At 31.9% G+C, this 26,677-nt stretch overlaps 1 protein-coding gene across 5 annotated transcripts in view; it reads right to left on the bottom strand.

The window, feature by feature from the left end:
- Window positions 1-204: 204 nt before the first annotated feature.
- The window catches only part of LOC111512200 (guanine nucleotide-binding protein G(q) subunit alpha), a 37,692-nt gene continuing 11,219 nt past the window's right edge, over window positions 205-26,677 (bottom strand). The window contains exons 4-9 of one of the 5 annotated variants that reach the window (XM_074182451.1): window positions 23,321-23,449; window positions 18,589-18,717; window positions 10,824-10,953; window positions 10,043-10,196; window positions 4,314-4,421; window positions 205-1,780 (exon numbers count right to left, since the gene is read on the bottom strand). In XM_074182451.1, the coding sequence (XP_074038552.1) occupies window positions 1,698-1,780; window positions 4,314-4,421; window positions 10,043-10,196; window positions 10,824-10,953; window positions 18,589-18,717; window positions 23,321-23,449 (733 nt within the window). In that variant the 3' untranslated portion in view covers window positions 205-1,697. Of the gene's footprint in view, window positions 1,781-4,006; window positions 4,105-4,313; window positions 4,422-8,599; window positions 8,708-10,042; window positions 10,197-10,823; window positions 10,954-18,588; window positions 18,718-23,320; window positions 23,450-26,677 lie in introns of those variants that run through there. The other 4 variants (XM_074182452.1, XM_074182450.1, XM_074182449.1 and 1 more) reach the window with 4 other exon arrangements.

Below are 26,677 nucleotides of genomic sequence, written 5' to 3'. Positions count from 1 at the left end.
TCAGCTTGAAATGAAAATTTTTCAAACGCAAATATTTGACATATTTGCCATTGAAGATATCAAATTTAATTGAATTTTCCGAAACATTATGAAACAATTTGAGAAAAAACAATTTGAGAAAAAACAAAGTGAGGCAGTGTATTTCAGTCAAAAACATTTTTGAATGATTTGAATAAAGGAGTAGGGAAAAATAACACACCAATAATCAGAAAAAATTCTATACTTTGACAAAAAATGATTTTACAAATTCATAATCTATTGTTGTACACTTCATCCACTCTTCAACCAGTCACATTCGCAGCATTCACACGCACAAAAAACCAAGCTCCTATTTAATTTTTTTAAACTGCCATTAGTATAGTACGTTAACTCAACAATTCGCAAAGAAAGCACAGGACATAACTTAGCAACCTTTAATTCTACACTCCGTCCTTTCCCTGCCATCGAAATGTCACTTTGGAGTCCATCTAGTTAGGGAGAAGGTTTTTCAACAATTTAGGTTTATCACATTGAAACAAATGCTTGTTATTACACTGTAAAAAAGTTAAAAAGGACCTAGATAATTCTACATAGTACAGCTGTGAAAGTCCAATAACAAAGATTGCTTTCATAGCATCGACCAGCAGCCGAAGATGGCCAAAAAAATAAGCAAAACCGTTTCAAATTTTTTTTTAGGAAAATCGACCACTTGAATAGTTTGAAAGATCACTTACCTTTCTTGAAGTACCCGTTACGGTAATATTTTTACTGTTATTTTTCTTGACCACTGGTCTAATGACAAGGACTGCCTCAGTTTTCTTGTTTTACTGGGTACGGCATTCATGGGATATTTTTCAGTTTGAGAGGTACTTATGAGAGTTACTGTACAAAATTTCACCTAGCTCAACACTTCCTCGCCTGGATCTATACATATAAAAAATACCCAGCCCAAAGGTAGTTTTTTTGACGAAAACAAGTGAATACTTTGAATATTTCCAAAATATTGCCCATTTTTGGTAAGACAACACACCCAGTAGGCGTTTCTTATTTTGAACTATGAATTCAAAAAATTAATCCAATAACCATTCATATGCCACATGACTAATAATGATACATACAAATCTGAATAAATTCCACAATAAAAATACAATATAAATGTCAAAAATTGATTGAAAAAGGTCACGTAGTAGATTTTTGTGAAAAAAGAAGGAAAACATGAGATTTCGGAATAAATTAATGAAAAATTGTACAAAACCTTTTTTCAGACAAAAATCTACTACAAAAGACTAAGCAGATCAGACTAGTTTCAAAGCCATCCGAAAATTATTATTCGTTGACCTGTTAAAAAATACTTCTTTTTAAAAAACCTTGCAAGACAAAAAAATTTAGTTTCTTACTTCTTACACCTACATTAATTTAATATATTATATATAACAATACTATTTAAATAATGAATAGTCACGTATTTTCATCTCACACTGTTTCGAAAATCCATCGATTTCTCATGACCAATTAAAAAAATTATACACTATGCTAAGCGTTACACACTTTGGGACACAAATATTTTTAATCGACAGTTTGAACATCACATGCTTCTGTTCCTTCGAAGACTTTCAAACAGATCACAAATCGGACCCGGCAGGAGAGTGGAAATAGGCCGGGTGCGGGGTGAAGAACGTAAGAATCTTCAGTGGATCGCATCTTCTGGTCCAAGCTTACTAAACCAAATTGTACTCACGAAGATTCGACTGCAATATTGTGTCTTTCACTGCCGCAAAAACGAACTTTATGTTCTCTGTATCTGTCAATTGATAAAACAAAAATATAAGTCAATGATTAGCATTATAATGAAAACCTCAAAGAACTTTTCACAGTATTATTCTGAAACTTTTTGCATTGATTCTCTTTTGAGACCAATAATATGTCAAAATCGTATATTTAGCGGAATCTTGTTGAAAATTTACTATTCCAAAAGTGACGGCTTATTACAAATTTGGACCTCTCTGACCTACCTAGTGTACGTATCATATATTCCTACAATTCTTTCTTGAACACTCTGGAATAAAAACATATTCCTAGAAATGTCTAATATTTCAAAAGTTAGTTATATGACAAGCAAATATCAACATCAAATAGTGAATCTGTAGCGTACAATGATAAATTACATAAGTGAAACATTGTTTCACTTGGAAATGTGTAAGAAAAACCATATTTTGATGACATATAACAAATCATAACACTACAAACTAATCAAATGGAATCTTTTCAGATGCCAATATGGCTGCTGAAAGAACTTTCACAGGTACGATTCCCAATTTGCACGTTCTAGCCTGAATGGCTAAAGGTTACCTAAGAGAATCAGAACATTTGGCAGAGACCCTTTTATGCCAGCTGAGGTGAAAATTCAATCACCATATGAAGTAATCAGCTTCCTTAAGAAATTGGATTTATTTGATCAAGTTAGAGTAGGTGTGACCCACAATAAACCATCGTGGGTTGTAGTGGAAGGTTGAATAGACCCACTCGCTTTGGACCTATCCCCTACCTACCAGGACTTCAAATCAATGAAGGAAGTGACAGAGAGTAGAAGTATACTTTTTGGCTGATGAAGAAACTACGGAACACAATGGTTTATGCAGTTAGGGTGGAGTTAAAGAAAAAATGATCAAAACATGTCTGAGATATATTAAAGAACTTAAGCTTGGAAGTCTTGGTATATATTGAAACAATCTGCAAAAAGTTTCGATGGTCCACAACTCAACTGGTCTAAAACAGTTGAATGGTCTTCATAAAAATATTCAGGACTCCAATTCAGATGGCTTTTTAGAGATGGAGTCTGGCAGCATCGGAAAGTACAATTGATGCATTCAGGACAATTTCAAAATGGAAATCAACCGTTCTCTACGAGGGTTGAATCTTTACTTTTAAAAAGAGTTTCATGTGCCTCACTACAAGATGGTAGAAAATTCTGTGACTTTATTTACATGTCTGCAACTGAAAATGAAACCATACAATTTAAAAGGTTCCAAATGGGTTTATCTATTGATGAGCTGGCGTCCTCATAATAATGACGACCCTCAAAAAGAAAAACTCAAGGATTAATGAAGTCTTAATTAACTATAGCTAACCTAAAACATGGACATCAAATTGTACATATTGCTATTATTGGGATCTTTTTAGTTCAGTCAGTAAACCTTTTTTTAAAATTAATTAAGTAATTTCAAATAAACACAAGTGAAATTTTATATTGCGTTATTCGTCAGATATTAGAATCAAAATCAATGCAAAAAGTTCATGATTTATTTCATGATATAATTTATTTGAGGCTTTTTGGTTATCAAGTTTCATTTAGAATCATTGTAGAGAGTCAGATATTTATTTATGACGATTCAATTGATAAAAACTCAAAAATGTTTTTTGACCATTTGCCTTCGACTTGAGGTAAGACAAAAACTTTTAGTCTTTATTGTCTCTATTGTAAATTTGCTGTCTATTCCCCATTGGTTATGAAACAAGGGAACAAGAAGGTTTTGCATGAGATCAAAACATTAAATTTCAGAATTTGAGTTGTTTCTTTAAAACATTTTATATTAATTGTCTATTAACATTACACAAATGCTAGTGAAACATATGTGAGAAAAATCAAGATATCTTTGATAAGTATAATATTTTTTTTCAAATGTTACTTTTTTGAGTTTTTGTATTTCACCATAACTACAATTTAAAAAATGAAAGGATGTCAGGTTGGTTCGTTATGTTATGGAGATGATGTGATTTCATGCCTTATATCTGATTGATGAAACAATTTTCATACAATGAAACATTGACAAGTATTTTATGATGGATACAACTCCCAACTGTCTTGTATGAGAATGCAATGAAATAAAATGTTAAACTGACAGAATCAATGAAAAATTAAAACAAACAAACCAAATATTTGAAGTGATGTTCCTGTCTATGATTCCACAAATTTTTACCTTTTATGTAGATGAAAGAAATGAAAATGATATTATCATCAAAAAATATTACCATTACCTTCAAACTAGGCTAAATTGAACTCTTTTAGCGCAGTTTGCATGATTGTATCTTTGACAGCACAGAACACGAGTTTAATGTTTTCAGTGTCTAAAGAATAAGGCAAAAAAATCCATTCCATCGGAGCATGCAAAAAAATCAGAAAAAGTTGAAGAATTGTGATAATGTTATTCAACTAAAACCTTTTCCACTACAAAAAGCTCATGAAATTATTGCTCCAAAATTTGAAAACAAAATGTTACTCATCAATTTTGTGTTCATATTTTGAAACGATTTCAAATAACCAATACTAGCAATACCTGTGGCGCATGTAAAGTGGGAGTATATAATTTTTTCACTATCAGGATTCAGGTCTACAAACATTCTCAAGATAAATTCTCTAGCTGCGATCGCATCTCGTTGGGGACCTAAAGGAAATATTTCAGGAAATTAGCACTACATTACATCATATGTGAATTCACATTTGATTCAATATTTTTTCAATTGTAGAAAAATCAATATTTTGCCTATTTTGCTGGAAACTGCAATATTACAAATGTCTAGCAATATTTTAGCATAGCAAAATATAGCTCATAGTACATCAAAAGCAGCATATTCGAATAATTGTGGGGTTACAAAATCAATTCTGATCAATTCTAATTTCACAAATTGCTTTTTTTAATTCTCATATTTTCCATGATTTATAAAGAAATCACTTTGAATGGTGATAGCACACTGACACATCTGCGGTTATTACCAAATGTCATGCTCTTTGAAAATAATTCCTCAGAATATCTTTCAGAATTTTTTTTCTGATTGATTCGGCCGTTACTTGATGAAGATTCTTAGTAATTTCAAAAACTACAGCTCACGATTTGATCTCCACAAACTTTATTTGAAACATATATCACAACATGTATCGCTAGCACAGTAGCTTTAAGAAGTGATTTGTCAAGTCATTCAAATCACTTGACAAAGCTACTATGCTAGCGAAATATGTGATATATTTTTCAAATAAAGTTTGTGGAGATCAAATCGTGAGGTGCAGTTTTTTGAAAAAATATCTTTCAGAAGCTTGAGCTTGGATGGTATTATCTCACAGAGATCACCAGAGGTAAATTACAATGTTGGGGAGGTCAAATATTTGGGACTGATACTAGATACCAGGCTGACCTGGACCTAATATCTGAAAAAAGTAAAAAGAAAGGCGAAGGTAGCGCCGAATCTGACTAGGTTAGGTTAGAAGTGAGTGGGTCTATTTGACCCTCCACCGCAACCTGCAAGGGTTTTATTATGGCTCACACGGAAGAACTACAGAGCTACTTATTGGACATTGTCTATTGAGAGGGCAACTGAACAAAATAGAGCTATACAACAATGTACAACCCAAATTATATTCAGAATAATATGACGAACATTCAGCAATGGATCCATATAAACAAGCACAGGAGAAAAAATTGTTAGAAGATTGGGGGGGTAAACTGGAATAGGCCCATGAGGCCGTAGTGGTTACTGGAGATTTGGAAGAGATGAGCAAGTCAGGCCCTTCCCAAGAAATGGAAATAACTGCAAGGTTACAACACAACTGTTTTTTACAATTTTTCTTAGGCCTTATTTATATCATTCAAACATGTCTTCAGTTCATCATATGAATTCATATTAGTTGGAACTACCTCTTATTGAGTTAGCTTTTGAGAAATGTATTGATGAATATAATGCCAATCAATAATTGAAGTAATAGTGGCAGTGATGAACTAGTTGAAATCTAAACATTAGTACTTTTGGCAGAAATGTATATAAAAGGTAATATATAAGCATTTACTATTTCAATGACCCTGAAAATTGAGTACATTTCTGATTTGTAAATAAAAACAAGTTTTTTTAAATTTATTCATTCAGAGTGGGCCAGTAAAAACGAATTGAAATTAATATCTCACAATTGGCATTTAAATCACTCCGACTCGTTATTTTTAATTTTGCGGACGAGTTTTTTCAGCAGATTTTCAACCTCGTCACTTACACCTCTTCACCCTTAGATCTTAAAAAGTATTAGTGGTCAGGCATATCAGATCATTGATTTCTCCTTTCAACACTTCCTACTTCAAATTAATTTTATTTTTTTCCCACTTACAATTTGCTTGTTGTTGCTATGTTATGTTGAAAGAGAAATTTGTAAATAATTTGCATTCATTTATAATTACTATTTCATAGTATTTTGATCATAACTACTTTGCTTCTTATTTTACTCAATGGTTTATTCATTAGCAAGAGTATCAATAACTGAACTTTATGATAATAGTAAGTGCACTGATATTATAGCACAGTTGTTCCTGATAAACATGTTAAATAAAAAATGTTACTGAACTTGTAACCAAATGTAAGAAAACAGGAGTGGTGGCAAATAAGAAACTCTCCAAATGAAATTGTAGGTAATGGAGTTGCAGAATTTGTCGTTTTGGTCTATGTCAATATTGACTTTTGCAAGTTATTTAGTGAAAGGTTGTACCTGTTGTTTGTGTTAGTTTTTTCTGAATGGAAATGTTGATCATAATAACTGTCAGTATTGATCCGAAGAAAATTTAACTCTGTTCATAAAGTTCACATGTATCATGAGAAGAGAAATGTGTGAGTTGGAATTTATGGCGATTGTATTGTTGATTCATTTTTTCTACCAGGATATGTTCTAGGAAAAAATCTACTTGCAGTTGTTATAATACAATGTCAAATCCCACACTAACAGACATTCTTTAAATAGTAAAGAGAGAACAAGTTGACATTTCAACAAGATGAGCCACCTCCAAGTCATACCTTTGCTTTTCGTCAGTATATGAGTGGAACCTTTCCTGGTGGATTGATTGGTTGAACAGTATCAGTGAAGTGATCCACAAGGTCACACAAATCAAGAATGTTAGATTTTCTTGTGTGGACACTCAAAGAGGAAAATTTATAAAACTCAACCAGCATCTAATTCAACGCATTATTGCTGAATGTCAGAAAATTATACCTCAAAAACTTCAGAAAATTTTATTTATTCATTTACGGCATTGCCTAATTAAAAAAAACAAATTCACACATATGTAATGTAAGAATAATCTATAACTATCTGATGGATGTAAGGAAAAAATATAAAAAAGGCAGAAATAAGCTAATCAATTACAATCTTAGGTCTTTTTCAATGAATCCAAAGAAGAATTGAAAAGTTCTAAAGATACATTATATGTGTTTGCAGGGACAGAAGTTCTGAAATAAACCTAATAGATTTCAAAGAAACATAAAGCAGTGAGAACTTTTAAGTCTCAAAATTCTATCTATACTCATTTTGGCCGTAGTGTAGTTTTTTTTTCTTTATGGATTCACATTTAAAGTTATAAGTTCACCAACTTCTGGAGAATGAATGCTACCATTGATTATTTTGTGAATTAGCGTAAGATATGATTCTAATCTTCTATCAGCCACAGTATTCAAGTTAAGAATATCCAATGTAGTTTTATAGTTATATTTAACAATATGATATCCCGGTTTATATGCAGAGCACCTTTTTAAAACTGGTTTTGAACACTTTCAAGCATATCAAAATCCCCATTATATGAGGGGCACCAAATTGTGGAGTTGTATTCAATAATATAACAATTGAACAATGTATGATTTTAAAGAAAGAGAAAGATAATTTCTTTGCAGATCAAAGGTCAAAGAGTGAAGTCCAAAATTTTTTGGGCTCTGGAGGAACACTAGCAATTTGGAGTTTGAATGACATTTTTGGGCCAAGAGTAATTTCTAAATCTTTGTATTTGTTTCCAGTTCTAATTGCTTGATTTTATATGAACGCTTTATGGTTTTTGTTATGGAAAAAAGTAAATTCATGGCATTTGTCTCTATTCAATTGCAATTAGTTTATATCACACCAGCATACAAAGTTAGATAAATCATATTGTAACAATTCAGTGTCTTCAGATAATTAGTAAACAGAAAAAATTCACTATAGAGAATAAAAACATCATCAGTCATTTACAAATAGACTTGAACCGCTTTAAACTGAAGCTCCTTTACCGTTTGGAAGTACAGGAAAACACTGGCATTAAAATAATTTTAGTTAAAAGTTGATGAAAAATGACACAAGGATGAAAATAACTTATAATAATATGTGAACACATGATTTTTTTTTCAAGCACAAACTATGAAAAATCAGCCTCATTTCGTTTTCATTGGACCACCTTGAATATAATATTCTGAATCAAACTACATTTACTACTCGTATGAAGTACTTTGTTGATAACGCCCCAGAAAAATCACATAACTAATATAATGAAAAAAGCTATTATTCACTTAATACAGTAGTAATATTGATCTTTTCTATATAAACGTCAAAATTTTGTGATAATAATGATAAAAATTTTACATTTCAGGGTTGTTTTTGTAGGGAACCAATCTAATAATTTTCCAAGGAGAAGAGGTGCAAAATATATTAAACTTTTCCTCTAAGAATTGAAGAACAGATCAATCACTTAGAAATTGACATAATTCATCAACTCTCATATACACCTCTGCAAAAAATCATGTTTGTTAAATGGCCTGTTTTCACTAGCTTGAATTACTACTATGACTCAACCTGTTGCTGTTGTGAAATGTGAATAGCAACTTCTGTCAGGATCCGGATTTTCTCTTAGGTACAGTTTACATATGTACTCTCTAGCAGCTATGTGATCTTGTTTGGCACCTTATGCAATCAAATCACAATGAAATTATTCGAAAATTTATGAAACAAATATCAAAATTTTAACAAAGTAATCATCAATTACTATGTTCATTGATGACTCAAATCAATTCCAATAAAATTACCAATAGTATATATATTTTGTAATCTCTGAGAAAGGAAACATTGAAAATGTAATGACAACGATGACACCTGACATATAATTATGGAGGGTAGAGGTAAGGAAAACCATCTCATAAGGGAGGAAGCTTGAAAACGTGTCTGACTTTCAGCAGTTGATAACAGTTCAAAAACCCTTCAGAATGGCGCTAGCATAGACACAGGGTATGCTGAGTTAGGAATTTCAATATATTTAATGACTAGAGTAGTTTGTGAAAGTGTAATATACAAGACCTCAAGTTTATGTAATCCAAACTAATTTCGTCAATATAACTTCAAATTATTGCTGTGGTAAATTTACCCTGTTGCAAATGAGCAGCCACCCTTATTTAGCACATTTTAATGGACACTTTTTCACACACAGAGACAGTTCTCCTTAACTTCTACCCTCCATACATTTAATATAGAACTGAACATCTGATATCTAACACGTTCAGTGTGCACGGTCCCAATATGAGCCACACTGTTCCTGCAGCAGGTACGCAGAGCCCCTCTTTGGTACCAGTGGCGCCAAAAGATTCAACACAAACATAAAATCTGAACACTGATTTGAGTTGGATGTACACGAAGGTTATATACATTTCAGAAATTTTGGTTCCATCAAGGGTTTTTTGTTTTTGTAGTGTCTCAAGATGGTAGATATAAGCAAGAACTCTCAGCAGCTTCTGAGTTGAAACACTTTTTGAAATTTGCTATCGAAATATTGAACCATAATACAAGTAATTCAGTTTCTTTCCTTTTTGTTCATGAATCAAAAATTTAATTTCAATGAATTCACAAATTAGGTAACAAAACAGAAAATTATCAATTTTGGGAAAGTATTTTGAAGTTACGTTTTTCTATCAGATTGAAGTAAATGAAATATGATCATACGAAAACCTCCCAACATAAATGATTGCCGATTAGCTTGACAGAACTATTCAACTTCAAGTGGATTAGAGTGGACATGATAATGAGTTAACATACATATACTTTATGGTTATCATTTCATTTAAGAACTATTTTCAACAAAATGTATTTAGGCAAATAACAACATTAAGAAAACTCCAAAACATCATTTACTTGACAAATGATCATCTTCAACAAATATTCAGGTGTGAACCCAGATAAGATAATCATTAAGTAATGGTAATGTTCAATAATTAAAACTAAATTCCACAAATATAATGAATTCCTCACCTTCGTATTCAGGAAAGTAGTCAACCAGATGTGAATACATGATTTTTTCTTCTAGCAGATCCTTTTTGTTCAAAAATAATATTACAGATGAATGCTGGAACCAAGGATAGGTAATAATGGTTTTGAAAAGTGCCTTCGATTCCTCCATACGATTCTATAACATGAAGAAGAAACATACATGAATCAAATATAGTAACTTTAGTTTTTTATGAAGGTTGGTTGGGGGTAACATGATTAATTTTTTCTTAAAAAAAAATTGCCGACGTTTCGAATTCAATTGAATTCTTCTTCAGGGATCTGTAACGATGAATTTTCATAAACATACCTTCCACAAAACTTATACATTATCATCATTTCAATTTTACAAGAAAAAAGTGACAAAGATTTTTTATAATGTTTTTTTGTACAACGAAAAGGGTAAAATAATTGTTATTTGACATGCAAGAGTTGCTTTTGGATTTCTAAATACTCCAAGTCACTTATCCCAGAATCGTGAACAGGTTCTATGTCGATAAATAACGGTCAAGAGTTAAAAACATTAATTTAAAAATTTACCAAGCCAATGGCTGATGCTAAATTTGAGTTGAGAGTGGAACACTTAAATATACAAACAGAACTGATAAGTTTAAAAATATGTGAAAATAAAGAGGATACATTTGAAAATAGCTGTATTTTTTACTCCTGTACTGTACTTTTTACTACTGTATTTTTTAATCTAGAGAAACAATATTGGAAAAAACATGGTAGCTATCAAGAAAATCCATTTATTTTAGACACTTACCTCGTTTTCTGATTCGAATAAGATCTGGTCATATTCGCTTAAAGCTACTAAAAATATAATGGAAGTGACGTTTTCAAAACAGTGGATCCATTTTCTTCTTTCCGACCTTTGTCCTCCTACATCTACCATCCTATACAAAAAATTATCGGGGTCACAAAATTTTTAATTCAAATCAACACATTTTCTATCGTAAAAAATATACTATCAGTATCAAATCAGAGGTGACAAAAGAGTGCATATATTGAAGTAATTGTATATTAAAGGACCAGTAGGTTTGGAGCTTAAAAAACTAGATGGCCATATTTGGTAATTGAATAAAGCAATCAAAACATTTTTTTAGTCTAGTAATACGTTTTTAGGAAATTAGAAAATCAATAAATATTTTTCCAAATCAAAATTTTGCTATCTTCTTTATGTCACCGTGAATGAAAAAATATGACTGACAATTTTTCATCATTTGAATTTTGAATTCAATTCATATTATGGGAGTTGACAGTCTTCATTGTTAATTGAATGCAGATATGTATCACAAAATGAAACTCTAGTTATATAAAGTCATATAATTTTATCAGTACCTAGTTCATTTTGAGAAAATCTACTTTGTTTTTCATTTGTGTCGTGCAATAATTATCAACACTTAGGCTCCATCCACAAGCTCACATTGTGCCTAATTTTCGACCATAGCGAAATGCTCCACTGATTAATGGTCTGTTGGAAGCTTTTGAATTTGTTTTGAATTCACAAAATCAATACAGCATTTTTTTTCCAAATCAAAAGGAAGAAAGGCTCATTCATGTTTGATCAAATCGTGAGTGTGGATTGAGCAGTGTTTTCGAAAGTTTTCTTAAATTCTAACATTTTGCATGCAAAGAAAATGTAACATGAAAAAGCAAAGCTCAAGCAAAATTGTGTTGGTTTCAAACATAACCGTCACTATAAATAAAAAATGTATATTTTATATTGTACAATATTAACACAAATTCTCAGCAACCAGGGTAACATGTGAAAGTATAATTGGATTGTAAATGCCTTTGTGTGGTTTCTCTCTGTCCCGATCAGATCACCATGTCGGTTAAAAATACTGTGATTATATTATTAAGTTACAGCTAATAAGATTTAGTTTTGAGTAATAATTTTGTTTCACATTCAACAATAAAATCTCCCTCAAAAATTCACTGAAAACTGGCAATCAATTTCCCAGATATATTTATGAAACGATGTTTACCTTTTCTGTATGTTCTGCTCTGTTTAAAATCTGTTTTTCCGTTAACCAGCTGTCGCACCCCTACGAACGACACCCCTCAGAAGTCTAAACTTAACTTGTGCGAGCTAACGATTAACGAAGTCTTACCTTTTAACGTGTGATTCCTAACACGGATGTTTACCTTTTGCAAAGGAAAATCTATGGTTATCAACCAAAGTGTCTAAAAATTTAACCGATCTTGGAAGAAATAATTTTCTTTCAAATTCCAATAATATTATTCCATAATACAACAGAGTAATATATTGTATAGCAATTTGAAACCAATTATATTTTTCTATATAAGTGGAGCCATTTTTAAATTTCAGTTTGGTTACCATTTTGCTGGATTTAGTCTATCAAAATACATTTTTATATAAATATTTGACTTCCAATCAAATAGAATGAAAAGAAACGGCACTAATGCCTGTATTACAAAATAGTTTCCGAATCATTCAGATCCAAAACAGTTAAGATCGTATTGGATATGTTACAGTTTCTATTAGTATCAACCGTTCCTCACATTGCACCTCGCAGAAATAAAATATTGTGATTTCCAGATAGAAACTTGGCCTGAACCGTCTCAGTTTTACATTACGGGATAAAATTTATTAATTCTAATCGAAATTATACCGATCAGTTCTTAAGACTACTCATCTCGTTCAAAATCTGAAACCAAATCAAGTACGTAGACGATTTACCGATAGAAGTAAAAAAAATAAAAGAATCCAATCCTTAGTAAAGTAATATTTTTGTGGAGAATAATTGGGCTAAAACATATCCTGGAGGGGGGGGTTTCCAATCCATCATTTTCAAATGAAATTAACAACCAAAAAAAGTTCGTATGATTTTATAATTGAAATATAATTCTCTACCACCAGAAACACATATCACATACAGGGCTTTCTGTTAGAATAACAAGCCTTTCGATCAAACAATAAAAAATGGGTTAGTCAATTGTCTCTTTATCCTTGCACCCAATAAGCATAAACAATTTACTAGTTTGCCAATTTGAACAATTTCATTACTCTGATAAGAACAAAGTTACTAACAGCCTGGCTGAGCCTGTATATGGAATAATCAACATTCAAATAACTTATTCTAAAAACACTTTATTGTGTAATTTTCACTAGATTATTTTACAAAAACGCAACATGTGTTTCGCCATACAATGGCTTCCTCGGGCGTGTCTTAATAACTAATTCCACACATTCAATGCTATATATATACCTTATTCTACAATTTGAAGTACCTGATTTTTTACCTGAGTTTGTAATGAATGAAATTACCTGAGCTTATGTACCATTTTCCACATTTGAAAAAATATTCAGTAACGGAGAGTTATCCAATTCTAATTGATCATTGATCGTCAGGAGTATATAAGCTGACTTGTGGCTCTTGTCCAAAACTGAAAATTGGCCAAACAGAAAGAATATTTTCCCAAAGAATTAAAGAGCATAGAAGTAGTTTTGTAAATAGAAAGACCAATTCCACATTTGCAAACCACCTTTTAGCAGGTAATTTACTGAATGATCAATTAGAATTGAATAACTCTCCGTTACTGAATATTTTTTCAAATGTGGAAAATGGAACATAAACTCAGGTAATTTAATTAATTACAAACATATGTAAAAAATCAGGTAAGTACTTGAAATTCAGGTACTTCAAATTGTAGAATAAGGTACATATATATATATATATATATATATATATATATATATATATATATATATATATATATATATATATAGCATTGAATGTGTAGAATTAGTTAATAAGACACGCCCGAGGAAGCCATTGTATGGCGAAACACGTGTTGCGTTTTTGTAAAACTCTAGTGAAAATCACACAATAAAGTGTTTTTAGAATACGTTAGTTATGGATTTTCATCAAGTATCGGCCGATTCCATCATATAACATTCAAATAGATGAATTGACCTTTTTCACAATTTTTGTCGAGAGTACACGAATATAGTTTAGTCACACATTTTATAAGTATAAATTATGATTATGTACTCTGTTACTTGGGATCAGAATTATTCGGAACTACAAAAATTATAAAAATTTTCGTCATTTTGTATGAAGATCTAGTAACCATAAGGCACATTTTTTGACATCCTTAATTTACTGACAGAAAATCCCCCCTCCCAAAACTGTAACACCAATATTTATAGTTTTAATTGTGGAATGAAAATACATACGAAAAAAATATTTTTATCAATGAAATATGAATATTTAGAAACTAAAAATTAACAATGTTTTCCAAGTTGAAGATTCACATTAAAACCTTGATAATATTCAAAGTTAAAGCCTGTCAGATTACAAAAGCAACGAAATAGAATGATTTTTTTTCAAGAAAGATATTCCTCAATACTGACATTCTGTAGATGCCTCCAGTGTAACGAATCCACAGACTAATGATGGTATAGTTTCAAGTGTTGGCGCGAATAGTTCCACACGTCCATGGGCTATGGTCTATTCGAAAAGAAAGAAAATTACTGCTAAATACTGGAAAACCATACATTAATGTTAATGGAAAACAAATACAAGGACGACAAATTAAACAACTAAAGCACTGTAGAAACAAGTGTTTTGTTTTTCTAGAAAATTAGGAAATCAATTTTCAATGAATATTGGAGTATTGGTTCACATGAAGGACATGTAAAATTTATTGCAAAACACGTTGCAAGCAAAAAACCAGGAATGAATAGTCTTAGGAAAGAAAACAGTTTAAAAAACCGAGGAATAATCAATGAATATTGTTTCGAAATCAAAGGAGAAAGAAAAATAGTCTGTAAGAACTGTTTTTTGAAAACTTTAGATGAACATGAGAAGTTTGTGAAAATGGTTCTACAAAATAAAAAACGGACCGTCACAGGAACCCCTCAAGAAGACAGACGTGGTAAAAATCTTCCAAAACACAAAAAAATGAAGAAGATTCAGGAAAATAAGGAGCCACATCCTTTCTTTCCCAACTCATGAAAGCCACTACACAAGACGCACAAACTCCAAAAAATACTTACCACCTTCATCTGAAGAAGCCTCAAGTAGATACATGTCATAAGTGTGACATCTTGAATATGAAATTGAAAATAGCTACTACTGAAGAAACGTCAATTATTGAAAATGAAATTAAAAACCATCAGGAATCTGCAGATTTGGCTTACAAGACAAAAGCAAATGATAAAGAAGCTTGTGAAGTAGATAATAGAAAGCAATGTTTTAGTTTTGATCTGCAGCAATGCCTCCCCACTCCTTCTTTTGATTCGTCTGTTGCTTTCTACAAAAGACAGTTGTGGACCTACAATAATCTTACTATTCATGACAATGTAACTGGTCAGTCTTACAACCACATGTGGCATGAGGCAACAGCAGGACGAGGAGCAAGTGAAACATCCTCATGTTTGTTTCATCATTTGGGCAAACTTCCTTCTACTATTGAAGAAGTGATTTTTTATTCTGGCACTTGCGGAGGTCAAAACAAAAATTCGCATGTAGCTGCAATGTTTTTGAAGGCCATGCCTGTCTTTTCACACATCAAAATAATCAATCATAAATTTTTGGTTCCAGGCCACACTCATTTGGAGTGTGATGTTGACCACTCAATGATTGAAAAAAAAAAAAAAAAAAAAAGCTAAAAATCCCAATCTATCATCCTCATGATTGGTTTCAGCTAGTTAGGGGAACTGAAAAGAAAATGCTATTTCAAGTAATTGAAATGAAACAAGAAGAGTTTCTTGATTTTGCAGAGATTCTCAAGACGGATTTGGTATTACGGAAGAAGAATTTGGATGGGGATTTATTTTCCTGGCATAATGTTCAGTGGCTTCAGTACACTCAAGACCACGGTACTCTGTTGTACAAGAACTCCTTAACAGAAGAAAAACCCTTCAAATCCATGAGTTTTAGAAGAAGAGGGAGGCCTTCCATAGGACAGGTTCAACAAAAGTACAAGTCCATGGTTCCTATACCTGAGGTGAAGAAAAATGATCTCATGGATTTACTTCTTCTGATACCACCAGTATTTCATAATTTTTTATAGACAACTCCCAACAGATTCTGCTATCGAAGCGGAGGATCTTGACCTTATGAAAGTTGAGCTGGAGTAATTCCAAATTAAAGGAATGGAATTTTGAGATTTGATAATTTTGTATTTCTTTTAGTATGTTCTGTAATGTAAAATTTTAATAAAATTATTCTAAACCAAAACTATGGTTTATGTACGTCCTAACACGCTTAAGCGGTTATGAATGGTGAAATGTTAAAAAAAAATCATCCTTGTTAACTCCCAAATTTTAGTTTTGACTTCGTTAATAAACAACTTTAATACCATGTTCAAATGTATTCTTATTATTTATTTTTTCCCTTCTTGTAAAGAATAAAACTCCCAAATTAAAAAAGAAATGAGTTGCTATTATTTTTATAAGTACTACTTAATTAATTTTTTCTTATAAAAGTTAACTGTCATTGTGATTGAAATTTTAGTGACCTTAACTGTGTAACATAGACACAACTAAAGCCAAAGTACTTTATGAAGAGGTGTGCAGTAAAAAACCCCTTCGAGCCCCGTGCAGTGAAGCAGTGTGCAGTCAGTCAATGATCAGACAAGAAATAAATGTATGCTTCAGATAGACTTACTACTATATTGTTTTACAAAAATAACAGTTACAAATAATAATATCAATAATTAGATTTTACATAATGTTTTGGACTTTGCTGTTGCTCTCCTGAAAAATTCAAAATTTTGACTCAAAGCCTTATGACCGCGCATCAAAGATTTATTATCTTAATTCGATGTGAAAGTTGTACCTCAAACGTACTGTGGCGCTCTATACTGTGGCGTTCTATACTTTGAAAGATGTACAATGATACTATATGCCAAAATATTTTGCTGGGTAAAAACAGATCTCCCACCCACCCTTATATTTATTTAGAGCAGAATTCAATAACTTCATCAAAATATTCGTAAATGGGGATGTTTTTTGCAATAACACTTATTTGCTAATAGGTGTTAAATAATATTTATTGAAACAAATGGGAATTCAAATCCTGATAAAAATGATGGTTTTTCGAATAGCTTCATCAAAATATTCGTGAATGGGAATGTTTTGGCAATAATGCATACTTGCAGGAGGAGCTTATTATTATATATTTAAAAAAATATGAAAATCCAAATCCTGCTAAAAATTGAAGAACTATTTTTGTTCTCGGAAATAATTACTTTTATCAAGGATTAGAATCTAAAAATTATTTTTTTAAATCTCAATGTATTTTGTTACAATTGTTTAGCATTAGTTTAAAAAAATGAAAAAAAACATTATGGAGCTTTTGGCAATGACAAAACAAATTTAATTTTTTAGTGAATTTCTTACTTCATACAGTTTTTTAATTAGATTTCAAACTTGTCAAATAGTTTTGGGGATTTTTGCAACCAAACCACTTTTTTTCACTTGATTGATTTTAACTTTCACAATTTTACTGGAAGATACTTATCGTAAAGATTTAGACGCCATTCTGAATCGAAAAATACCTCCATGATAATTTTGTGTCTTGGAGGTCAGGTTTTCGATAAAATGAAACTTGTGAACCATACTAAATAGTCCAGTCAAAATAATCGAAAAAAGTGCTAAGCATAATTCCCATAAAGCTGAAAATTGATACACTATTATAAATGGAATATCAAAAGTTCTCACTAATGTCGTCTATGCTAAAAAAAAATAATAAAATCCAAAGGTGAAATACAATTTTTTCACTTATAAGTGTTCTGAAATAGTTAAATTAATGTCATAGATGTATTCTACAAAAAATTATCTGATATTTTTGAACTTTAGAATAACTTTTGAAAATTTATTTATTGAATGGCAGTTATGGTTGGATTATTTCGTTCCCTAATATGCACTATTTGCCATTCTTGCTCTAATATTGAGTTAAATTATATAGATATGGATTATGAGGAAATAACTGATGTATATATATCCAACAAAGATAGGAAGAATGAACATAAGAAGACATTACTGTTAGAGTAACATTTGAAGACAATTAATCAGAATCACAATATGATGATAAATAATTTATTTACCTTTCATCATTATCAATATTATTGCTTAATAAAACCGAACTGCAATACACTATATCGTGGAGGAATAACGCTGAAAAATGTGTATAATTTAAAATACTTACTTCAACTTTTAACGACAATTTTTGTAACAATGGGATGATTTTCAGCGGTCATCTGAAATGTTTTTACAATAACACAAACCGTTAACTGGAAAAATGAAATAAAAAAACAATATTTTTGACATTTGACCTTGAATAAATTCTTATGCGAACATGGAATCAGTGGGGCCTCTTGAAGTTTCATTTACAACAGTGAATTTGTGACCTGTATCAATTTTTCGCTATATGCGAATTATTATGAGATGAAATGTCTATTCTGACTGGTATAATTCCAATGAAATGAATGGCATTCATCGAACAAATGTGTATGTGATGGTGATCGTTTCAGTACCGTATAACTTACCGTACCTAAATATAATGGAGTCGAGATCGAATGGGTATTCTATGATGCCCGTAGTCGGCGCTCGCGCCCTCAGGATATCCTGTTCGGTGGGCAGGTAATCGGGAGCTCTAATTCGTTCCAGGTCGCTAAGATAACTGCAACCAACACAAGGCATGCAACATGCAGCAACGCAAGGTAAAAAATAAACAATTGCCAAGGAATTCGATGATAGCGGTTCTCCTTTTATAAAACAGTAATTTTCATAGCCAAAGATAGTTCGGCCGCTTAACCGCCCGGACATAAATCATATCGATTTTTTTTTGTTAAATTGGTTTCAAATATATTACACTCGTTTTTCAAAACACAGCGGGGCATCGGGACTGAGGATTCCCCGAATTAACAAAGCTTTATAACCTCCTTTATAAAAATAGTTTTCTTTTGATGGTACAGAAGGTCAAAAAATCTATTCAAAATCTGTTTTTCCGTTAACCAGCTGTCGCCCCCTACGAACGACAACTCTCAGGAGTCGAAACTTGTTTTAGTTAAGGACTAACGAGATCGTACCTTTCAACGTGTCGTTCCTAACACGACTCCATGTATCTGGTGATCAGCCATAATGCTTTTTTGAAGTATCGTATATTTCAGAAAGTAGTACTTCTTGCAAAGAATTGTAATTATTCTTTCAACATACACTTCTTGCCACAATTTTTACAAACTTAGGTCGCCAAAAGGAAGATAAAACATTGAATATACTACTGAAATGGTATCTTCAAATTATGTGGTACACAATTCTAAGTTGAAGAACCAAGAGTACATGAATAGTTTTTCTAAAGCGTTTAAAAGTTTCAAAAATCATGTACATTATGGTTAAAACTGCAGTGAAAAGTGAAATATATCGGAAATGGTTAAAAATTATTGAATATTGAAAATTTGGAAATATTGTGGTTTTTCAATTTCCACAATAAAGAAATAAAAATCGTCAATTTCAGAGAGTTGAAAAAGCTAATCCTGTAGTCGATACTAAAAAAAGGATTTATTCCAATCGATGAAATTGATCTTTCCCTGAACAAATACCGAGAAGCGTAGTTAGATATCCTGCTCAAGAACCCTGCTTGTTGAATAAAACAAATGTAATATATTTTTTATTTGTTTTTCAAACAGAATTCAACAAATATATGACGATTAGGCAAGAAAACTTTTGAAAATCGACACCCTTTTTAATTCACCTTTCAGAGTGAAACTCAATATTTCATTCTTTCTCAGTCTCTCTTTCAGTGCTGCTTTAAAAATGAAACAGTTGTGCTTTTAGTAAAAAATGACCAAAAACAAATAAAGTACATCCTAATTCCAAAACATCTAAATATCGAAATGTCGTGTAAAATCCAACTAAAAAGATATCAATTATGTTTCCAAACGAGCGAAAAGAGGCTATACAAAAACGGTGCACTCCCAATAATGAATTAAAATGAAAACCAGAAACGTTGAAATTACTGTCAAGAAGTGTTCAAATTGTGCTCCATTCCATTGAAAGATATACGAGAGTGGTCCCAGAAGTATCCGGCCTGACCTAGAGAGTATGGTAGTTGTTTAAAAAATATCACTGTATTAGAAAGTACACAATCTATAAGGCATGTTTCAAATTTCAAAACGCTGCATTATTTGGTATTTGTTTGGCAGCCATCAATAGCGAACATTTGAAAGGCCTCAGCCCAACCAATATAGAAGCTGAACTGGATTCTACTCTTGGCGAGTCTGCTCCTTTGTTTACAACATAAAAATATTGGGTGGCGGAGCTTAAACGAGGCCTTACAAGCTGCCAAAACGAGCATCACAATGATCGACCAAGTAAGCTCCAGAAACGGTGAAGAAAATCCACAAAGCGGTACTGAATGATCGTGTCGACTGAAAGTGCGCGAATTAGCTGACTTATTAGGCATTTCAAAAAGTACTGTACATCTTATATTATCTGAAAATTTGGACATGAGAAAGCTGTGTGCAATATGGGTGCGCGTTTGCTCACACTCGAGCAAAAACAGTGTCGTGAAGATGTTTCAATTGGGTGTTTAGCGAAGTTTCACAGCAACAAATCATAAATCTTGTGTTTCATAACCATGGATGAAACATGGGTCCATCACTTTACACCCGGGACAAAAGAACAATCAAAACAGTGAAATCAAAAGGCAGAACCGGCTCCAAAGAAAGCGAAGACCGTTTCATCTGCAGACAAGGTCATGGCATCGGTTTTGTGGGGTGCGCGTGGAATAACTTTCATTGACTACCTTAACAAAAATAAAACTATCAACGGCGAGTATTATGCGAACTTATTGCAACGTTTAAGTGAAGAAATCAAGCAAAAACGGCAGCATTTAGCTAGTAAAAAAAAGTGTTGTTCCATCAACACGATGCACCAGCTCACAAATCCATTACTGAAATGACCAAAATTAACGAATTTAGTTTAAATCGCTACCTCATGTGCCCTATGCACCAGATTTAGCCCCTTCGGATTATTTTCTCTCCCCAAATTGAAAAAAATTGCTCAGTGGTCGAAGATTTTTCAAGAATGAAGAAGCGATGTCGCCAAATGATGGCTATTTTGATGAGCAAGACTTCTTATTATAAAAAAGGTATGAAACTTATTGAACGTCGCTAGAAAAATTGTATAGAGCTGCAAGGAGACTTAAAAAATAAAAACATATTTTCTTCAAAAATTGTTGTTTTCTTTGTTGGGCCGGGTACTTCTGGAACCACCCTGGTATTCTAAAATTCTGATCCAATCGTAATAAAAGCTTTCAGAGCACTGCATTTCAACCCCTCATTGCACTCTGGCTGAGAGAAGTATACTTTAGAACATAGGCGTAGTAGCAAACGTTTCGTCTACTACTGAAACAGACGTCATCAGTGGTATATGTTACGCACATTTTTATATCGGTTGAAACAGCTATCCCTATATTTCATATTAAAAATCAATCTTACAATGCATTTCTGCAATGAAAATGAGACTGAGCAAAAATTTAAAGGGAAGCACTTTTAAATTTATTCTTAATATGATACAAACTTTTTAAAAGTTACTTGATAGAGAATTTATCCTCTATTTGTGTATTGCAAAGGGCATCGATTCCCTTTGATTTGTGTGAAATTTACCATATTTCAGAAATAAGGGCTATCACGACAAATTTGCTTGTAGAATGTGTGAGTACGCCTTAGAGAAAACCGTTCAAGTGACTAAATACGACGTGCAAACAACGAATTTTGCGAGTTGTTGAAGATATCATCTTATATTTTCCTAGATTACAAATAATAAACGATTGAAGTGACTGAACCAAACAGAATCTTCCAAGATGTGGGGTAGTTGATTTGTTATTGAAAAAGCCATGGTAAATAAACATTTACAAATTGTTTTATATATTTTCAGATCTCTTACCAAAGAAGTATTATATGAAAAAACATTAAATATAATATCTTCCTAATATTAATTTTTATTGTAAATTGTGAATTAAGTGTTGTGTAACTTACTTTGAGGTATGGTTTTAATACTCAAAAGTTTATATTTATTCATTTACACATTGTATATTATTGAATATATTTATATATTCTCAATACTTGAATTTTACTATCCCAAACTTTTTCAAAACTCTCTCTATGTGTTATTACTTGAGAACCAATAAATACTCCATTCATTGGTATGGATATTTAAAAATATGCAAACTCATTCCATTGCCACATATGATTTTAAAATAATTGCTATATAAGTTTCAGGAAATAACTTGTTCTTATCAACATGAAATGGTTATTTATATAAAATATTATTTCCTGATGTGGTCAATTTTATGACTGGATTGAAAATATACATGCCGCTCTTCAATACACTGATTTGCCAATGATAGAAATAGTTTTCATCCACCTTTTCAGGATATAAAAACTGTCGACATTAACATAGTCCCTATTCCTTAAATCGTTATGATCCAAATTATGTTACTATATAGAAGGATATCCTTATAGAATATCTATATAGAAGAATATCTTTAGCGAGGTTATTTCAAGTGGCTAATAATTAAAAAAAAAGTTAGTGCCCTGAAATTGTATTTATATATTTTTTCTCACTCTATTTAAGGATAACATTACTATTACCTATGGTAACAATCTAGAAAGGTGACTATAATACAAAAAACTATTTTTTTAAATCAATGGGACAACTTTGAAAACCAAGTTATAGATTTCGATAATTTTTTGAATCAGTTGTAACTCACTAATAACAAAACTTATAATGTAAAAGTACTTGAGAAGCAACAACATAGATGTCCTCTTGAAACTGAAGCTGACTTATTATTTTTAGATCTTTTACAGGGTCTAAAATAAATACATTATTTATTATTTATTTATTATTTCTGTAGTACTTTAATCAAAGCAATCATACATTGAACTACATTGATAGCTTTTTTACAAATGATTTTTTATAATAGAAAGTTTCGTTCTTTTTTACACCAAGATCTATAGAAAAACAAGTGTTCATTTTGTATAACTCTAATTTCAACACCGCGAAAGGCTCATTTTGCTCGCAATGAGTTACTACTATTTGAAAATTATTTTACTGTAAGAACAAAATTTGAAAACTGCAATTCGTAAAAACCACATTTTAGAAAAACCTGTTTGGGCTATCAATGGCTTGATAGAGACAAAAATGACATCCCCAACTCCACTAGAGATACTGTGAGTGCTGCTAAGCTCTCATGCCTTAATCGTCCATGTAGCCCGGCCTACCTAAACCTGATTTCATCCAGATCAAATGGATATTCGATGATGCCGGTTGTGGGCACCCTCACACGTAAGATGTCCTGCTCGGTAGGCAAGTAGAACCTAGCTGCCACTCGATCTATCTCTTCCAGATAGCTGTAAGGCATACACACACCCTTATAAGCCGTTACCATAAATGAGTTTGTAACCAGAAGTTACCAGATTGGCTTCCCACGAAGAACATAATAATTTGTGTCCAAAAAGGGGTATATACATTGGCACCCAATGAGCGTCATTCAAATTGTCGCCAAACCCATTGAAACTAGATTCGAGTAGACCTAATATTAGGCGGGAAATGTTTTTTACACCACTGATAGTTTATTCCAAGAAAATTATCACACATTTGAACGAGGTTGTTGGGTGCTCCACCAATGAATGGACATGACTCTAACGTCCTTGGCAAGGTTCCAGGTAACCCTCATTTTAAGGTGCAATAAGCTACATGAAATACTCTCAATGAAGTAAGAAGCACTGCCAGCTCGATCGGGCGACAATATAATCGCACTTTGAAAGTGACGTCTCAAGTCGTATTCATGCTAATCCGAATTTCGCAAAATTTTTGCAAATAAAATGGTTGCTACAAATACCGCCAAGAAATAGAAATACTTGAAATTCATTGCGAATTTTACATACCACGCCATTTTTATTTACATTGGTTTTAGATATGGATGCCTGGAAACATTATTTCAACTTTTTCAAATATATCGTCTATGGAAACTATCGAGAATTTCTTGAAAAAAAAAAATATAAAGAAGATGTAATGTTCGTTATTCTTCAACTCAACCACGTTAAAAAAATATGGCATTACTAATAGTTGAATAAATATCAGAATTGATGTTTTGACTAGGGTTGGTTGAGCAGTTCTATTTCAAGTTTAATTTAATCCATTTTCATGTAAGTTGATCTAAATTTAATGACTGGCTGTTAATACTTCCTTCGAAAACTTTGGCAGTAACTTCTTTTCAGTCTCACCTACAAGCCGTATTCCGTCAATATCTGTTCTTTATTGTAAACAAAACAATTTTGAGTTATGGTTTTTCATTATAGAAAGAAAATGGCAGCTGACAGCATATGAACTATTTGCATGAAAATATGCCGTACAAGTATGTACGCTCAATGCGATGATTATTTTATAATTTGCAACAAAAATGCGAATATTCGGATAAGCACGAACGAGCCTTAATTCGACACATTTAAATTGGTACCTAACCGACAGTGACCAAACTGATGGACATGAACCGATGCCCATTGACAATAATAAAGGCATTTTGCTCAATCTGGAAAAAGTCAGTAACAAACTTGAAAAATCTTCACATCAAAAATTGAAGAAATTATTCAAGGAAGAATTTGCTCTGTTTATTATAATAAATGTGACATGTCCTATACGTTGTTAACGTCTCGAAGGATAAATAAATATTATTATTATTTATTTTGAGTATTTCAATATTAAATTCTACAAAAAGGATTTGAAGCTTTATATCTTCTATTAATTATCTGCGAGCGCTTTCGACAGTTGGTAGTACTGTCATCATTTGGCACTCCTCAAACTGTAGTTTGAGGAGTGCCAGATGTGCGCTTGCAGATAATTAATAGAAGATATAAAGCTTCGAATCCGTTTTGTAGAATTTAATATTGAAATATATATATATATATATATATATATATATATATATATATATATATATATATATATATATATATATGAAACTTTCTATGTATTTTACCACTTTTATTTGTAACTAACGTTACTGTAGTTTCATCATATACGGACATTTTCAAACTTGTACAATTGTTTTTTACCACTTTTATTTGTAACTAACCTCACTGCAGTTTCGTCCTATAAGGACATTTTCAAACTTGTACAAGTTTTGTATAGGACGAAACTGCAGTAACGTTAGTTACAAATAAAAGTGGTAAAATACATAGAAACTTTCATTTCTCTTTTCTTTATTATGATTTCCTACCACATAGTAACGGCTACATCCTTAAATTTATCAAAAATAATCTGTTATTTATGTAACAGCATCGTTATTAAAATCTTCCTAAAATGTTACATATGTACAGGGTCATAAGTTATCATCCATATATTCTTTGAGAGAATAATAGGATGTATCCAGGAGCAACCCTTTGATTTGATAGTTATACTGTTTTAGAGTCAGATTTTTTATTGTACTTGGAAGTTTATTGTACAAATTAATGGCCATAAGCCTGGGACATGATTCAGGTACTACTAATCTGTGTGTTGGCACTTCCAACTGTAGAGAATTTCTAGTATTATAATTCTTATTACCATTAAGAGTAAGAAAATTGGTTGTGTGCGATTTTACATATTTTAATACCTCATAAATGTATATACTTATAACAGTCAATATTCTGAGATTTTGGAAGATGAATTTGCAACTTGTCCTTCTAGCAACTCCTACTATATACCTTATGTTTATTTTTTGAATTTTGAGTATTCCGAAACAATCACGAAATGCTCCCCAAGCTATAGTACTATAGGAAATGTTACAATGAAAGTATGCATGGTTGTGCATTAATAATACATTCCAGCATAGTTGTTAAATACAATAAGATATTGAGGATATATTTTCACAAATCGTATCAATATGCTTGTTCCATTTGAGATTCTCTGTTATCTTCAAATCCAAAAATGTTGTCTCCTCTTGTTGTTGATTAATTGACATTACTAGTAAACTGTGATCTGGAGTGATTCTTGAATTATTAAAACGTAAAAGCACAGTTTTTCTTTCATTTAACAAGAGACCATTGTCTGAGAACCACTTTTGGGTTCTTTTTATTTCATGGAACAAGCGTCGAAGATAAGACTAAATAACGAGGTCTGTTCAAAAAATAAGGTGAGTATTCAAATTCTGCGGGCTACGTATATTCAATTAGCGTTTTTACACACTTGTCTCGAACATACATTCAGTTTCAGCTGTTTAGCATGTTTGGTTTGTTGGTGAGAGGCAATATTCTGCTTTCGAAAAAAAAAGGATTAAAGACTTTGCATCAAATTTTTTTGTAAAAGATGGAACTGAGTCCTCAAAAACGTTTGAAATGTTGACAGTGGAATACGGTTATTGTACTGAATCAGAAAAATGTTTACAAGCGGCACAAGCTTTTCACAGACGGTTGAGAAGACGTGAATAACAACTCTCGCCTTGGATGCCTCGGCACATTAACAACCAACGAAAATGTAGAGAAAGTGAAGAAAATTGTTGAGGAGAATCGTTGAATCAGTATTAGAGAAGTTGTTGAGGATGTCGGCAAATCATGTCATGCAATATTTTCTTAAATTTTAGGCATGAAGCGTATGGCAGC

The sequence above is a fragment of the Leptinotarsa decemlineata genome, unplaced genomic scaffold (assembly GCF_025532065.1).
Source record: "Leptinotarsa decemlineata unplaced genomic scaffold, Ldec_3_MD MMD2_tig00026328_RagTag_RagTag, whole genome shotgun sequence".
Taxonomy (NCBI): domain Eukaryota; kingdom Metazoa; phylum Arthropoda; class Insecta; order Coleoptera; family Chrysomelidae; genus Leptinotarsa; species Leptinotarsa decemlineata.
Note: the sequence above shows the minus strand (reverse complement) of the source record. Positions and strands in the feature narration are given on the sequence as shown.